Source organism: Magnolia sinica, chromosome 6 (genome assembly GCF_029962835.1).
Source record: "Magnolia sinica isolate HGM2019 chromosome 6, MsV1, whole genome shotgun sequence".
Lineage (NCBI taxonomy): Eukaryota > Viridiplantae > Streptophyta > Magnoliopsida > Magnoliales > Magnoliaceae > Magnolia > Magnolia sinica.
In genome coordinates, this window is record NC_080578.1 from 73,371,023 (window position 1) to 73,388,011 (window position 16,989).

The 16,989-nt window shown below is 38.2% G+C and overlaps 2 protein-coding genes across 2 annotated transcripts; both read left to right on the top strand.

Moving 5' to 3' along the window:
* Positions 1-1,699: 1,699 nt before the first annotated feature.
* LOC131248866 (pentatricopeptide repeat-containing protein At1g62720-like) lies at positions 1,700-3,818 on the top strand. Its single transcript, XM_058249359.1, has one exon. The coding sequence runs from the start codon at positions 1,806-1,808 to the stop codon at positions 3,516-3,518; it is 1,713 nt and encodes a 570-aa protein (XP_058105342.1). The 5' UTR covers positions 1,700-1,805; the 3' UTR covers positions 3,519-3,818.
* Positions 3,819-7,420: 3,602 nt separating this feature from the next.
* On the top strand, positions 7,421-9,830 carry LOC131248867 (pentatricopeptide repeat-containing protein At1g63080, mitochondrial-like). The gene has a single exon (XM_058249360.1). The coding sequence runs from the start codon at positions 8,011-8,013 to the stop codon at positions 9,205-9,207; it is 1,197 nt and encodes a 398-aa protein (XP_058105343.1). The 5' UTR covers positions 7,421-8,010; the 3' UTR covers positions 9,208-9,830.
* The last annotated feature ends 7,159 nt before the right edge of the window (positions 9,831-16,989 follow it).

The window sequence follows — 16,989 nt, forward strand, 5'->3', positions numbered from 1 at the left end:
CAACCAGGGTTCAAATCTCCTCGAGGACGGTGCGAAGCACCGCACGTGCGTGCGTGGCGTGGGTTGTAGGGCTGCTTGGGCGCTTTATTAGGCGCACTTCGCACGTTCGCATCGTCGCAAGGAGCAATAAGAGCCTTAGTCTTTTTGGCACACGGTTCAATTTTTTTGGGCCATAGTACCCTGATGTTTTATTACCTTTTTTGGCTAATTGAGAGTAATTGTGACATGATTGTACATGTGGCACCTATGCCATGTGTCGCTTATGTGGATACAGTTTTTCCTGTTGGATAACTGCTCCTGTCTGAATGGGTACAGAAATAACTGCCATATGACATAGAGTCATGTCCTTTCATGGAAAGGCAATTATTTGCTGTGAATGGGTATGGATTTCTTGAAGAGGCTCTTTAGCACCTCTTCAGGAAGAAATCCATGACCCTTCAGTTGATATAAATCCTGGATACTATAATCCAGAAGTACAGACTCTTAATCATTGAGTTTATATCATTTCTTGTACAATTACTCTCGATCTAATCTCTTGTTGAGTATTTCTGAACGTTTTAAGGCATATCGGTGTCAAAACTAGAGATCTGTTCAACACTTAAATGTGCAAATTTTCGTGTTGAAAATTGGATTGAGAGTTCATTGTATCCTGAAGACAATTTGCAGATTTCCTTCGTTTGCACTTGCTGGAACTTCCAGAAAAAGGGCAGCAAATCTGTCTTGAGAAATTGACTATTCAAGTCGAGCCTTGAACTTGATAGATTTGATCATTTTTTTATCATTTTCTAACTATTCTCCGTTGTGTACAAGAAACTCTTAAATTTTTCTAACATCAGCTACTGTTCTACTTCCTACCGGGGCTGATTTAGTCCAAGGTGTTGTTATGGCATGTTAAGGTTGCCTCCCCTGCAATTTATTTATTTTTGTTTTTTAAAGGTTGCAGTGGTGAAGTAGTCGTTGCAGGGCGTTTTGATGTCTAGTCACCACGTTCTTTGGGCCCCACCATGATGTGTGTGTTGTATCCACACCATCCATCCATTTGGAGAGACCATTTTAGGGAGTGAGCAAAAGAATTAGGCAGATTCAAAGTTCAAGTGGACCCCGCCATAGAAAGCAGTGGGAGGTGACGGTCACCATTGAAACCTTCTTGATGCCGACCATGATGTTTATTTGACATCCAACCTTTTTATAAGTTAAAAAAGACATGAAATAAGGAAAAGCATAAATATTAGCTTGATCCAAAGCTTGTGGCCCAAAGAGGTTTTAATGGTAGGCATTCAATCTCCATTGTTTTCTATGGTGGGGTGCACCTGAAATTTGGATCTTTCTCACTCTTTGGATTATGCCCTAAAATGATATCACGAAATGGATGGACGGTGTGGATACATTACATGCATCATGATTTTGTCCATGGAAAGTGGTGTCCTAACTTAAGTAGGGGAGCGAAGAAAAAAAATGACTTGAAAATAACGTTCAACCCTACGCAGTCGAGTGCGTCTACTAGCAAATGGAGGGAGACGTCTAACGGAACTCCAGGGAAAATAGCATTAATGGTAAGGGAATATGCTCTGGGTATTCAACCAATTGTATTTCACCACGTCACTTCAGTAGCCTTTTAGCCACTGAAATCTCCTCCCGTTTGGGACCATGCTTCACAATATAGTTACAAAACATATGGACGGCGTGGATATATCAATGGTTCCGGGGTGGCAGCCGCACTCCACAGGACCACAATAACTGCCATCCCCTCTTCTCTTCTCTCATCAGGAGTCGTTTGGCACCCACAAAATCTTCGATTTCGTAAAATGTCGTCGAGAAGAGCTGCCGCTGCCGCTGCCGCTGCTCAAAAGGGTAAAACTCTCTCCTCTCCAGCTTCTATTGAAATTACCATTTCTGCCCTTGATTCTAAAATCACAGAGAACAAGATCCCGACTCCAACCCAATTCAACCATTTGGTGAATGATCTATTCAATTCGATTCGAGCCGGTGCTTTTGTGAGGTTAGAGGATGCAGTGGGCCTCTTCAATCGTATGGTCCGCAGGCAGCCGCTGCCTTCAATCGAGACCTTTAATCGCCTGTTAACTACTATTGCTAAAATGAAACACTATTCGACCGTGATTTCTTTGCATCGGGAGATGAATTGGTTAGGGATCCCATCCGATATCTATACATGGAACATTCTTCTCAATTGTTCCTGCCGCTTGAATGGCATCGGTTCTGGTTTTGCTATTCTCAGCGACATCCTGAAACGTGGCCATGAGCCGGATGCCGCGACTCTGGCTACTTTTATTAAGGGGTTTTGCATGGAAGGGCGGATTGGGGAAGCGAATAGTTTCTTTCTGAAGATGGTAGAAATGGGATATCCTTATAATGTGGTGTCGTTTGGGATACTAATCGACGGTCTTTGCAAGTCGGGGAACACCAGAATGGCTCTTGGGTTGCTTCGGGAAATGGAGAAGGGTGTGGGTAAATGTAGGCCTAACCGTTTGGTTTATAACTCAATCATCGACAGTCTAGGCAAAGATGGGCTCACAAGGGAGGCACTCAACCTCTTCTCAGAAATGGTCGGTAAAGGGATTCTGCCGGATGTCGCAACTTTCACCATACTGGTGAATGTTCTTTGCAAAGAAGGAATGGTTAAAGAATCCCATGGATTACTAGAATTGATGACTCAGAGAGGTGTGGAGCCTGACGTAATCACATATAATGCATTGATGAATGGCTACTGTTTTATTGGCAAAATGGATGCCGCCTTAAAGATTTTTGATTACATGGTGTGTAAAGGTCATAAGCCTAGTGTCGTGACTTATGCCATGTTAATCAACGGCTATTGCAAGAAGCAGATGGTAGACAAGGCTATGTGGCTTTTCCGAGAAATGTCTTGCAAGGGATTGAAGCCCAATGTTGTTACTTACAACACTCTAATAGGTGGGCTGTACCGGGCACGGAGAATTGTGGCTGCACGAGAGCTCTTCAATGAGATGCAAGCTCATGGACAATGTCCGGATCTCTCCACATACGCCATTTTGATGGATGGGCTGTGTAAAAGTGAGCGTCCTGTCGAGGCAATGAAACTACTTAATGAGATGCAAATTAGAGGAATTCAACTAAATAATGAAGTTATTGGTGTCCTTATCAATGGGATGTGTAAAGCTAGGGAACTTAAATATGCGAATGAGCTGTTCAGTTGGGCCTCCACCAAGGGCTTGGGGAATAATGTTAGGACATATAACACACTAATCAATGGCCTTTGTAAAGAAGGGCTTTTGGAGGAAGCTAATGGATTATTCTTACAAATGGAAGAGAAGGGTTTCCAACCAGACAGTGTCACCTTCAATGCTTTAATTAGGGGCTTTCTACAAAAGAATGAGACCCCCAAGGCAATGCAACTTCTCGGGGAAATGGCTAAAAGACATTTTTCTGCGGATGCATCCACCGCAACTATGTTAGTGCGCTTGCTCACAAAGGACGAAAAAGGTCAAGAATACCTGGGAATGCTTCATAAATTTGTGCCCTAGGGCGAAGGAGAGGTGATTTGGTGAACATCGATTCAACATCAACTCTCTCTCTCTCTCTCTCTCTCTCTCTCTCTCTCTCTCTCCCTCCCTCTCTCTCAAGTTGTAACGGCCCATACCATAATTGTAACAATAGTATTTGTTCTGACCACTGTTACTGTTAGGGAATACCTTGCTTCTAAGAGGTTGATACACATTCAACTCCTCCCATGTTCCTTTGAGTTCCTGTAATATTCACCTAGCAATTTATCTCCTTGTTGGAAAGAAAAAAACCTCTTCAAATAATTGGTGTGGATTGAGTGATGTTTTTATTTTTATTTTATTTTTTATGAACACATCTCTCATGGATAGAGCTGTACATGAATCGAGTTAGCTCAGTCATCTCGCTCGACTTAACTCAGAAAAGCTCGAAATTGGATTCAGACCAAGTCGAGTTGGTTTTTAGAGCTTGAAAAAAATTTCAAGTTGAGTTCAAGCTTGCCCGAGCTCGACTCGACTCAAATCGAACCTCAACTTGAATTGACTTGGATCGAATCGGCTCGATGACTCAGTTATTTTGATATTGATGCTGCTCGCCGAGTGGTTGATGAAATGACTCAATGAAGTGTTGTTTCGGGCACATACATTCTCCGCAGGATCGGCTGGTGCGAGGAAGGAATGGAATCAAAACAAATCACTACAAAAAAAAAAAAAAAAAAAAAAAACTTTACATTCTAAGACTGCTCTCATATCTTGATTTTGATGCTGCTCACTGAGTGTTTGATGAAATACCTGTAAAGTGTTGTCATTGTTTTACATTTTGTTTGAAATTGAAGATGTACTCTATGTGTTTGAGAAATTGTCGCACAGGCTCGAACTTGTCTCGAACTTGTTTGAGTTGTTGATTGAATCAAGCCAAGCTTGCCAGTTAGGCTCAAGAAACAAGCCGAGCCGAGTTCGAGCTGGGGTTAGCTACTGGTTGAGCTGAGCCGAGCTGTGCCAAGCTCGTCTCGGTTTGACTCATTTACAACTCTACTCATGGAGAATCCTAAACTTTATTTGCCATTATCTAGAAACATTTCTAATAGACATTTCCATATAATTCCACAAGCACGTCACGATCTGAGCATTGCCCTAAATCCATTCATCATATTTACTTCTTTTCATCCAATTTCTCCTATTGTTCCCCTTGGTTGTTAAGACTTGTATAGATTTAGAATACTGGTCATTTAACTTGATAGTGGATATTTGAACCCTCAAAAAGTCATATGGATTTACGAATCTGATTTTTGCTTACCCTTCATATACATTGCAAATAGAGGCAATAAAAACCAGAAGAAATGGATGTACAATGCTTATAGAAGTAAGGGCTAATGCTTCTGGAAACTTGAATGCTTTAGCCACACAATCCAACACAATGCGTACACAGTACAGGATGCACCAATCAGCCCATACACCTTAACCAAATTCTAGAAAGAACTACGATCATGTACACATCACCAACACCATTCACACATAGGCCATTGAAGAGGACAGTGCACTAGAAATAACCCTAAGTTTCTTAAAAAGCTATGAGCACAAGAGAGCATGAAGGAAAGGAAGAGAAGGTTTTTGATAGGTAAGGGAAAAGAAAGTGATTGGAACTTGATCGATTACCGCTCTAATACCATCTAGTTAGATGTAAGAGAAGAAAGAGTGGAAAAGGGAACAAAGAGAATGGGAAAGGATGGGAGAGTTACTGTTGGACGTCCCCTACCCTCTTGCTTATATTTACTTAAATCATAAAACAAAGTCTGTATCCAAATTTGGAACCTCCCTTTCATATTTTAGATAAACAAAGTGTTCACAGAAATCAGGGCTTGTATCAAAATGGTAGTAGAGATTGATTTGTTGTTCGAATATTGTGAGAAAATTCGTTTTGCTATAATCTAAATACGGAAGAAAAAACTGCAAATGGTGCCGAAAAATATTTGAATAGAGTAAAAAATGATAGCATTTTCATAAAGTTGCAGAAGGAATCTCAGGAGTTGGTTATAGGTGTAGGGAAAGATAGCTCGAGCTCGTCGTTGATAGCGAATCAGAACATGGAAGATGATGGAACACCATATCGAGCAATGGATGATAAATCATTGTCTTGTAAGTCCCTCATTGGTGGGCAGAAAGGTGGAGGGAATAAAAGAGGAGGTATTGATGCATGGTAGTAATGATACCAATGTCAGTCATGGCCGAAGCTTTCAACGGGTGTGGGTCTCTTTAGGGGGGTCAAGATGCTTCGAACGAGAAGCCGAGTAATAAGCGTAGGGTACGTTTCTTGTTTTAATGAAGGAGAAGAGAATGGTGACATGTGGTGGTGACGTCACAAAAAATGCTTTTTAGCGTAGCAAAGTTTTGAATGGAACTTTTTGTGGTCCTCACATTGCCTGCGGAAGGTGTCTCGCGAGTGGTTTTGTTAACACAACTGGGAACCACATGTGTGGTTTGCTTCACATAGATGGGGGAAAGTAGTGACGGCATGTGCTTGAAATTAATATAACGATATGGTGGTTTGTCTCTTCTTCTTCTTCTTCTTCTTCTTCTTCTTCTTCTTTTTTTTTTTTTGACTTCGGATTGCTAGGAGAAAGAGAATATCTTCAGAAGCAATCGAACGTTTCCATTTTTGAATTAGATAGAGTTTGGAGAGTGCAATGGGGTCTACGTTAAGCATCAATCAGTTGAAAGTTCCGACCAAGTGATGATGGTTCATAAAGGTACACTGTCGTCATTGTTAAATCCACAGAGGCAAGAGGAAGATGAAGAGGCATCGACAGAGAGTTTGGTAATGGTTGATCTGATAGTTTCTCACGAGGTGTAGAAGAAAGAGAGGAGCTCAACAAAGAGAAGGGCAAGCACAATTTCTCTATGAAGATAATAAGTTGGAACGCGCGTCATCTGAAGTGTCTGTAAAAGAGGGCACATATTAGGAATAATTGTAAATAATATAAGGCTTAAATAGTAGCTTTCCAGGCAAGGTATTTCGTATAGGTAACTATGCCCGTAACGGTCACCACCATTACCAATATGGGCATCGGCCGTAACGGCCGATATGGGGGGCATAACGATCATTACAACCTCCATAATGGTTGAATTTTTTTTTTTTTTCCCTGAAAAGTTCTGGAATAATATAAATATTCCAAATATGTATTCATTTTTTTCTTTTTTTTTTTAAAAAACATGTTTATGGTAGCGTAACAATCTACTCTTTTGGCGAGAGTGTTGTATCTGGTTGTTTGGTGAATTTATGAACATGGTTACATGTCTCTAATATTTACACATCACAATTAAGCAATAGAACTAGAAAATGAAAAAAGGCATAAATAACATGTTTTTTGAAGAAAAATAAAAAAGACCCTCGAAGCTTCTATTCACCTAAATCGCTTCAATGTATGGTTTTAATCCTAAAAAAATATATTAAGAGTGGTGGAAATCTGCTGTAGAATAATCTAAGAAAGTTTTTAGAATAAGAAAAATGAAAAAATGAATTTAAATAGAAAAAAGTTGTCATTTTTTGACCGTTATGGGGGTAATGGTTGTTATGACCCATAATGGCCATTATAGCCCCAAAAAAGCCAATTGCCCCGTTTCATCCCCGTTTCGTGTAATGGTCATTGCCATTACGTATACGTATCGGCCTTTATGGCCATATCAGAATAAATACAAAACACTTTACTTCAAGGAATCAAAGCTGCAATCATATGATCAGAGGATAGTGGACTTGTTGTGTAGGGGAAATTTCATAGGCTGGGTGGCGTAGAACACAAATTGTTCAATAGGTAGAATTTTAACTATCTAGAACTCAAAGTTGTGGTCAAAGGGGAACTGTTGGGAGGGGCATTTCTCCCTATTTCTGCTAGTAAAAGAGGTTTTATCAGGTTTTAAGTGGGTTTTTACAGTTGTCTACGAGCCAAATAGATTGAGCTCATGACAATTATTCTAAGCTGAATTGGATTCATGCTAGAGCAAACAATAGTCGCCATGAGTGGTGGGTGGAGACTTCAATGTTGTGAGATTCTCTTTTCAAGAATCAAGTGGCAACCATATAACCAGAAGCATGGGGAATTTCTCAAAATGGATAGTCTATAACAACATGGTAGATTTACCAATGGGCGAAGTAAAATTCACGTGATCTAATGGTCAGACTAGGGCAGTTAAGTTGAAGCTGGATTGATTTTTGCTCTCAACGGATTGGGTTGAAAAGTTTCCTTTAGTTTTTCAAAGAGTTCTGTTTAGGCTAATATCCGATCATTGCCCGATCTTTTTAGAGATGAAAGATGAGGATTGGGGCTTGCGTCCTTTTATGTTCGAGCTTGCTTCCTTAGTGGTGTAGGGTTTCTCGGATAAGGTGTAAGTATGTGGGTCTTCTTTCTTAGTTTGGGGTGGGGCCGGTCTCTCTTTTCCAGAAATTAAATTTGCTTAAGGGAAAGATGTGGTGACGTTTGGGATACTTATCGATTGTCTTTGCAAGTTTGGGAATAACAGAATGACACTTGGGTTGCTCTGGGAAATGGAGAAGGGTGCGGGTAAATGTAGGCCTAACCTTACGGTTTATACTTCAATCATCGATAGTCTACGCAAAGATGGGCTCACAAAGGAGGCCCTTAACCTCTTCTCAGAAATGGTTGGTAAAGGGATTCGGCCGGATGTTTTCACTTACAGTTCTTTAATTCATGGACTATGCAATTTAGGGCAGTGGAAAGAAGTAATGATTCTGTTTGAGGAAATGTTGGATGGAGGAATCTCTCCTAATGTGACAACCTTCAACATACTGGTGAATGCTCTTTGCAAAGAAGGAATGATTAAAGAAGCCTATGGATTACTAGAATTGATGACCCAGAGAGGTGAGGAGCCTAATGTAATCACGTACAATGCATTGATGGATGGCTACTGTTTTACTGGCCAAATGGATGCTGCCTTAAAGATATTTGATAACATGGTGTCTAAAGGCCATAAGCCTAGTGTCGTGACTTGCAACATCTTAATCGATGGATATTGCAAGAATCAGATGGTGGACGAGGCTATGCAGCTTTTCCGAGAAATGCCTTGCAAGGGATTGGAGCCTAATGTTGTTACTTACAGTACTCTTATATGTGGGTTGTGCCAGGTACAGAGAGTTGTGGCTGCACAAGAGCTCTTCAATGAGATGCAAACTCATGGACAATGTCCGAATGTCCTCACATACACCATTCTGATGGACAGGCTGTGTAAAAATGAGTGTCCTGTTGAGGCAATGAAACTACTCAATGAGATGGAAATTAGAGGAATTAAACCAAATAATGCAGTGTTCGATGTCCTTATCAATGGGATGTGCGAAGCTAAGGAACTCAAATATGTGAAGGAGCTTTTCAGTTGGGCCTCTGCCAAGGGCTTGGGGAATAATGTTAGAACATATAACACATTAATCAATGGGCTCTGTAAAGAAGGGCTTATGGAGGAAGTTAATGGATTGTTCTTGCAAATGGAAGAGAAGGGTTGCCAACCAGATAGTGTCACCTTCAATGCTTTAATTAGGGGTTTTCTACAAAACAATGAGACCGTCAAGGGAATGCAACTTCTTGGTGAAATGGCTAAAAGACATTTTTCTGTGGATGCATCCACTACATCTATGTTAGTGGGCTTGCTCATAGAGGGTGAAAAAGGTCAAGAATACCTTGGAATGCTTAATAAATTTGTCCCCTAGGGCGAAGGAGAGGTGATTTGTTGAACTCCAATTGAACATCAGCTCATTTTACTTGCTGTAATGAATGTTGCTGCTGGTCGTCCGATATCTTCTTCAAAGCTTTCCTACATGCTGCACTTTGTAAGAATATCTATATGCATCTTCCAATATCTTCTTGAAAGCTTTCCTGCACGCGACATTATGTGAAGACATCTAAATGGTCAGTGAGAACTGCACAAGTTGCTTCATTCCAAATTTAGGCAATATTCCGTGAAATAACCCAATTACTCATTCATTAGTTTTCTAGCTCTAATTTGTAGATTTTTTTAGACAAATTAATTAAGATATTTCCTTTATAAAAAAAAAAACATTTTTGTTGGCGGCCTCATCTTACTAGAATTAGCGATGTAACCCTTGCTCCATCGATAATTCAAAAACTTAACTCGACTTAACTCTACTCAATATCTAGCTGGGTCAGGTCAACCCGAAGACTCAACGAGTCTTTAGTTGACTTGACTCGATATTTAAGTTTAGAAGTATCCAGCCTATGTGGTATATTTGAAAATAACATAGTTTTTAAATACTCTCATTCAAACACAAATACGTGTCATAGCACACTGGTAGTGCACTTGCTTGTGAGACGCCCCCACTTGAACACTCTGCGTGCACTCGTGGTTTCCAAGTCATGTTGAGCTGACCGAGTTTTTGTGTCAACTCAATGTGTCTTGTTGAGTCCTGAGTCTCCTGACCAATTCAGGCTCATTAGCAAGTTTCCAAGGGACTCAAATATCTCGAGTTGAGTTGATTAGGCCAAGTTTTGAGTTGAGTCACTGAGTTTTATAACTATGGCTCCATTAACTGGTTAACTTTGTGCGGAAGGCTGATAAGTATAGTAAGTTGATAACTGATGACTATTTGCTTTATGGTAATGATGACCTAATCTCATACTAGATGTCTACAATGTAGTTGTAAGACTAACTAACATAATATCATAATAGGTCAAGTAATAGCTAGATCAGAAGTACAGAGCTGTGATCCTACTAGGATTGAAGATCAATACCAATTGCAATAAATCCAAAAAATTTAACTACATAGTTTTCATGATGCAAACCACAAGATCCGAGAATGAAGAGATGAAGGGAATGGGAGTAATGATTAATCAATGAAGAGATTCATTGCTTGAAGGGTTCGGAGAGTGACGAAATATGGTAGATGGTTGGGAACCAGACCTCTCTCAAGTGTGGCAACTGATCCAGTTTTGCACTTTCCAAATTGTAGCTCTCACTGTAGATAGAGGACATTGTGAAAGTCACACTATTTGGATGATCTTAACTGACTTAATCTCTGTGAATTTGGAGTGCTGATCATTTTCTTTCAAACTTCCATGTGATAGTCGCCAATGTGATGCTTGTGATCAACGAGTTAGAGCATCTTTAGTGCCAAGCTCCATCCAAATTGGGGTACATTAGTTGGATGATCTGGATTGGAAGGAATTTATTCCATGTGTATGGTGGATGAGTACAACTTGAGTTATTTTACCTTTCTCAATTTGGAGAGGTCTTGGATTTGTCCTGTTTTTGGAGCTGCAATCAGAACCTCAAATGCTAAGTCAGTTAGAAGGCATGTAATCTAATGGAATCAGCATAATTTCTTGATGCATACCAACAAATGTTTAGTTGTCGTCACCTGGATTGCAGGTGATTCAGAAAGGCATTACAAGCAAAGGAAAAAACTTCAACATTCCAAAAGTGAATGCTGTGGTAGTTGGCTTTAAACATCTGAATGCAAGAAGAGGTAAAATCCAATTTGTTGAGACTCTTTAGAAGCTCTTTAGTAAATTATTGAAGCTCACCTTTCAATTCTCCACCATTCATATTTATTGGAGATATTTTTGTGTGCAGCTTGCATTTTTATGCCATTGATGGTCACTTTAGTTTCAAGAAAATAATTAGGGGCGTGTTTGGATGCTCAATTGAACTGACTGCAATTCAAGTCCTTCGAACACGAATTTGTTAACCAGGGTTTGGCACCATTTTAATTCATAGTGACAACCAAACCCCCAATTGCAATTCCACATGTTTCTAGTTTGGACATGAAGTAGAAGTACTTTCAACTTTGGGTTTGCCTCTCAGGATGTACAAAGTAGTGCAAGCCCGACTTTGGTTGTTGTTTCTTTATCGAGTTACATTGTTGCAATTGGATTCAGTTGAACTTGTCAACACAGCCTAAAGCTACTTTCAAGTCATTATTGTTACTTCTGCAAGAAAGGTTTTCATCATGAAGTCAGTTTCTTTTGCCTTTTCTCTAGGGTCTGTCACAAGGTTAACTGGATCTCAGGTTGCTCTATGTGATGCTGGAACAGGTATATGGTACACTGCTACCTCCAATATGTGGTACACTAGGGTAAGATCATTTGGGTCACCCCAGTACAGACACTAGCTGTGTGTACAGTTTAATATATGAATCAATATTCTAATTTATGTATAAAATGATGGTATTATTATTAGTGGTCTCACATCCATAATACAAGTATAAATCTCTACGTTCTCAATGTACATTGACATTACGACTCAATCCATACTGGGAGTATATAACTATAGTTTCGGATTGGTAAGAGTAGCATCCAGGTTGCAAATGACCCACAATCCGGATCATGGGATTTGGAATGGTTAACATAAGGGGATTGGTGATTTAGGTAACATTGGTCTCTCATGTCTTGAAGGCAATTTCAATCTAATTATGTTTTCCTTGAGGAGGCTTCTCAATGTCTCCAAGAACAAGAAAGAGAGAACCATTTGCAGCATTGAAGATTATGGTTTATTGAGAAACTGTGGATTGAGGTAGACTCTCAGCTGATAATTGGTGCAATGCAACTCCAAGAGAAAGCTTCCATGATCAATCACATTCAATGAACCACATACTATAATATGCAGGTAAGAGCAGAAATTCAGTCACATCTTCCGTCAGTAACGGAGCTGCTTACAGGTTGGAAGACCGTGCCATTAACATGACTTGTGAGACGATCTCTGATGCTCCTCTGGACTCCACTGCTTAGTTTGTTGTTGAAATGAATTGGTATGTCCATGATGTTTATTAAAACAATGATTTATGTTTTCAGCATTTTGGTTTAGAGTCTCACGGTTAGGATTCAATTTTTCTTGACAATGAAAGATTGTGATTAGATTGCTTGGATATTCAAAAGAATTGGAATATGTAAATTATTGGAAAAGGAAACATCTAGCTGTTTTTGGATGCTCTGTGAACTGAATTGCAATAATTTGATTCAATTCATAAAGAGTAACAAAACAAGAGTAGCAAGGTAGCCTCATTCTATTCATAATTGTTGGAATATGGGGAGTAGCACGCAATGGAAGAAATGAAGAAATTTAAAAAGGAAAAAAAAGGAAAAAACAGATTTGTGGGTTCAAGTGTTGACTTGAATAGTCAATATCTTAAGACAGATTTGCTGCGATTGTTTGGTATTCCAAGTGCAAAAGAAAGGAGATGACAAATTGTCTTTAGGATACAATGAACTCACAGATTCAAAGTTCAACACAAAGATTTGCACCTCGTAAGTGTTGAATATATCTTCAAGAGTCAATTATTGATATGGCTCAGGCAAACGTTCTCAAAAGGACAATTGCAGGAGGGCATAAGGTTGTAGATAGCTTGATCTAGGAATGGTGTTCTGTCTTTGGACTATGATATCAAGGATATCTAGAACTTAAAGGGACATTGTGACCTTCCCGTTATGAAAAAACGGTGCTGCATCGGCCCGTATTTTCTGTATCGAGCCGTATTAACATTGATATTTGATAGCCTAAAGATGACTTTAAAAAAAAGAAAAAGTTTTCTTTGTTTTGTTTTGTTTTCCCCCCCTCTTTTCCTTTTAATTTCTTTATAGAGAGGGATTATTTTAAAGGCATTTCCGACCAAATCTAGATCAAATTTGAAGATCGAAACTTTTTTTTTGGCATCAAATCGAAGAATTGAACCTCCCGGGTCCGGTTTTACAAAAATCGTAGAAAAGGTAAAAAAAAAAAACTTTTTTTTTTTTTGTTGCGTTTTCAATCTGGAATCACATCGGAACAACAATATAAATTATTTCCATAAAATATTGTTGGCTTTGATTTGGATTTGAGGTGTTTTCCCTTTTTTTTTTAAAAAAAAAATATTTATTTATTTATTTATGTAGCTATTTTCTGAAAATTTTAGTAAAAATGTTTTTAAGTACTTTTTTTTATGCTGATTTTTATTGTCATGCTTGAGGAATATTAGAAGACTGGATCTATGGATTTGTTGAAGTTTTGGAGGTTTATTTATTTATTTATTTATGTAGGTATTTTCTGAAAATTTTATAAACAAATTTAAATTAGTTTTTTTTTTTTCCAATTCTTGTTATGACCTTGAGGAGTATTAGAGGATCATGGATCTGTTGATTTATTAAAGATTTGGGGCCTTTTCTTTTTTCTTTTATTTATTTATTTACATAGGTATTTTTTAAAAATTTCAGAAAGATTTTTAAATTAGTTTTTATTTTATTTTTCGGATTCTTGAAGAATATTAGAATATGGATCTACTGATTTGTTGAAGATTTGCATTTTTTCTTTTTTAATTTCTTTTTTATTTACACATGTTTTTTCTAAAAATTTCATAAAAAAGTTTTTAAGTCGTTTTTTAATTTTAATTTTTATTTATTATTATTATTATTTTAAAATTTTATAAATTCTTGTTATGATGCATGAGGAGTATTAGAAGACTATGGATCTAATTATTTCACACATGCTTTGATTTAAAAAAATATTTTCTGCATTTTTTTCTAGTTTCAAGTTAATTTTTTGAGTAGCCCTAGGGAAAAAGAAGTGGAGGATTATCCTTATGGCGGTCCATTTGGCAGTTTGGGCAGAAAGAAACAACCGTTGTTTCCACAACTGTAGAGTTTCCAAGGCGGGGGTGTTTTCGAGGGTTCTAATTTTGTTTAGAGATTGGGTTATGTAGTTCTTCTCTTTGTTTTGGGGGTTTCTAGCTACTATGGAGTAGCTTTCTTTTTTTTTTCTTTTTTTTTTTTTTAAATTTTTTATAATTTTTTTATAATATAAATTTGGCTTTCAATAAAATGCTCATCTTAAAAAAAAAGTTACTTTTTGGGTGTTTTCTATTTTTTTAAATAAATTTAGAAAAATTATATTAGTTAATAGATAATCATATAAGCAATATATAATATCAAGTTCTGACACATATCAACAATTTATAGAAAATAAAATAAAATCAACACCACACCTTATAGTAGGTTAACCTGTTAGGATAACATTGTTACCAAAGAACGGTCCGATACACCATTCAATACATTGTCCAAACACACAAAAAAAGATAGATTCTTGAAAATTTCAATTTTCCTATTTTCTAATATATTTCCACATTTTTTTTTTTTTTTTGCTTTAAAAAAATTCTGACTAATACAGGCCGATATGGCCCAATACGGCCTCGATACCAGTAAGCGACGCTGTTCATATCATTTTTCCGCCAGGTCGATACGGTGACTGATACCATCATTCAGAATCATGGAGTAGATGCCCACACTCGATGTTAATCGAGGTTTCTCAGATCGAGATCATATGAAGATTGCAGAAAACTTGAGCTTGCCAAGACCCACTATCAAAAGTGCAACTTCAAGAGGAAATCTTTTAAAAACAAAAAGCTAGGAATATATGGCTAAAAGAGGGAGACTGCAACACTAGATTTTTTTATGCTCGATTGTAAAAAGGTGTAGATCCATGGTGTGGAGAATTAAGACAAAGGCAGTCATCATCCTTGAGTCTATTGATGATATTGCATTGGAAGTTGAAATGCTTTAAGAACATCTTTTATTTGGAAGGCATTGAAGTGGGGAATATCCTTGATTGTGTTCCAAGGTAGGTGACAGGGCAAATGAATGAGGCCCTTCTATGCCCTCGCCTCTTTTGGAAGAAGTTGGAGAAGCGGTTTCGTCTATCGCGGTGGATAGTACTCCATGCCATATGGTGATGGGGACATCACGCGCGCATGCACACGCATGCTGCCCCCTACGTACGTATGCAAGGAGGAGGGCCCCACCGTCGATCTGGATCGATGACGACATCCAGGGAGGGCCTCCTAGCTAGAAGACTGAGTTTTGGTTTGTTGGAGTGGGCTCAGTAGTCAAGTAAAGCCTATCATGGGATTTCATGATCGTGACCCACTAGTCGAATTAATCTTATATTTTAGGTTTTGCTTATTAATGTTATTTAGAGCATCATGGACACTTTATATTTCTTTGATTAGTTTTTATTTTGGTTTACTTCATCGCCAAGTAATAGGTTGCGCACATGGCGTGAGTTTTGGGGTATTGGTTTTTTCTTATAAATAGGCACCCCTTGTAGCTTTTTTTATTGATTGAAGCTTAATAAAAATTCTGCATTTTTCTACTCCTTTGAGTTCTCGAGTTGTGGAAATCCAATTAAGTGTGAAGCTCTCCCTTCATCGAAGGGCTAACTTCCGTGGTGCGAAGCCACATTGATCCCGATTCGCCCCCATCCTCTACCATCTCTATTTCTCATCTCCTACCATCATCCGTGCTTCAAATCTGTCCTTTATTGCAACAATTTTTCTCTTTACAGCAGGAGGGCTGAAACTTCGGCGGAGCACTATGCACAGACCGCGCATCTGATCGACATGAAACTTAGGGCTTTTGAAGCCCTCCCCTGGCGACTAGAGCCAAGGAAGCGCTTTCTGCGTTCGGCGCCCCCTCGCACGTACGATAGGCCTGGCCCGCCGTCTGCGCGCGGGGACTATTTCCAGGTTTAGATTTCCGCCTATTTTACTCCTCTCATACCTATTCTCCATAACCCTAACCCTATATTGCATTACTTTCAATTTATTTGCCATTTTTCTTACCCTAGGGTTCTATGAATTGAATTTGGTGAATCCCTTGGATTAAGGACTGATTGCTGTGCATGTGTGGATGATTTTTTTACTTCCCTTTGAATGTCTTTTGGTCCATAATTTTACTGATCTAGCCCTAGCCTGTGTAGGTTTGGACCCGCAGAGATTCCCCTTGCTTGAATGTTTGAACTTTTGTGTGGGATGTGGAATTTTATGTGATTGTTTCTAAATTAGTATAATTTAAAGCCTGAGATCTTGCATATCATATTTAATTTTCATGTCCTACATCAAATTTGGTATCAGAGCCTAGGGTTCTTATAGGGGAATGCATTACATGTTTAGGGTTTAATTGTTTATGTCCATTACGCATCAATTCTCATCATATATGGTTGTTTAGAGGTCCATAAACCCTGACATAAGCTGCTGAAATTTTTTGTTATCCCCTTATTTGAATTATTTTAGAAATTAACTTAGCTTTCTATTTCTAGGTTTATAAACTTTCTTAATCTCTTTTTAGAAACTAATTTCCTTTCCTTTTTTTTTTAGAAACTAGTTTACTTTCTTTTTTCTTTTTTTAGAAACCAACTTACTTTCTATTTTTAGAAACTTTCCTTTTTTTTTTAGAAACTAAGTTGTCTTTTTTTAGAAACTTTCCTAATTTGTTTTTTAGAAACTTTTCTAATTTGTTTTTAGAAACTTTCCTTTTTCGTTTTTAGAAACTAGATTGTTTCTTAAAAAAAAAAATAAAAAATAAAATAAAATAAAAATGGAACATTTGTAAGAGTCACTAAACAAGCTGTCCCAGCAGTTTGAGTCTTTGGGTAAGCGTTGGGAACAACATATAGACCAATGCTTTGAGCAATTTGATGTGCGCAATACCCAATTAGAGACATCCGTCAGGAT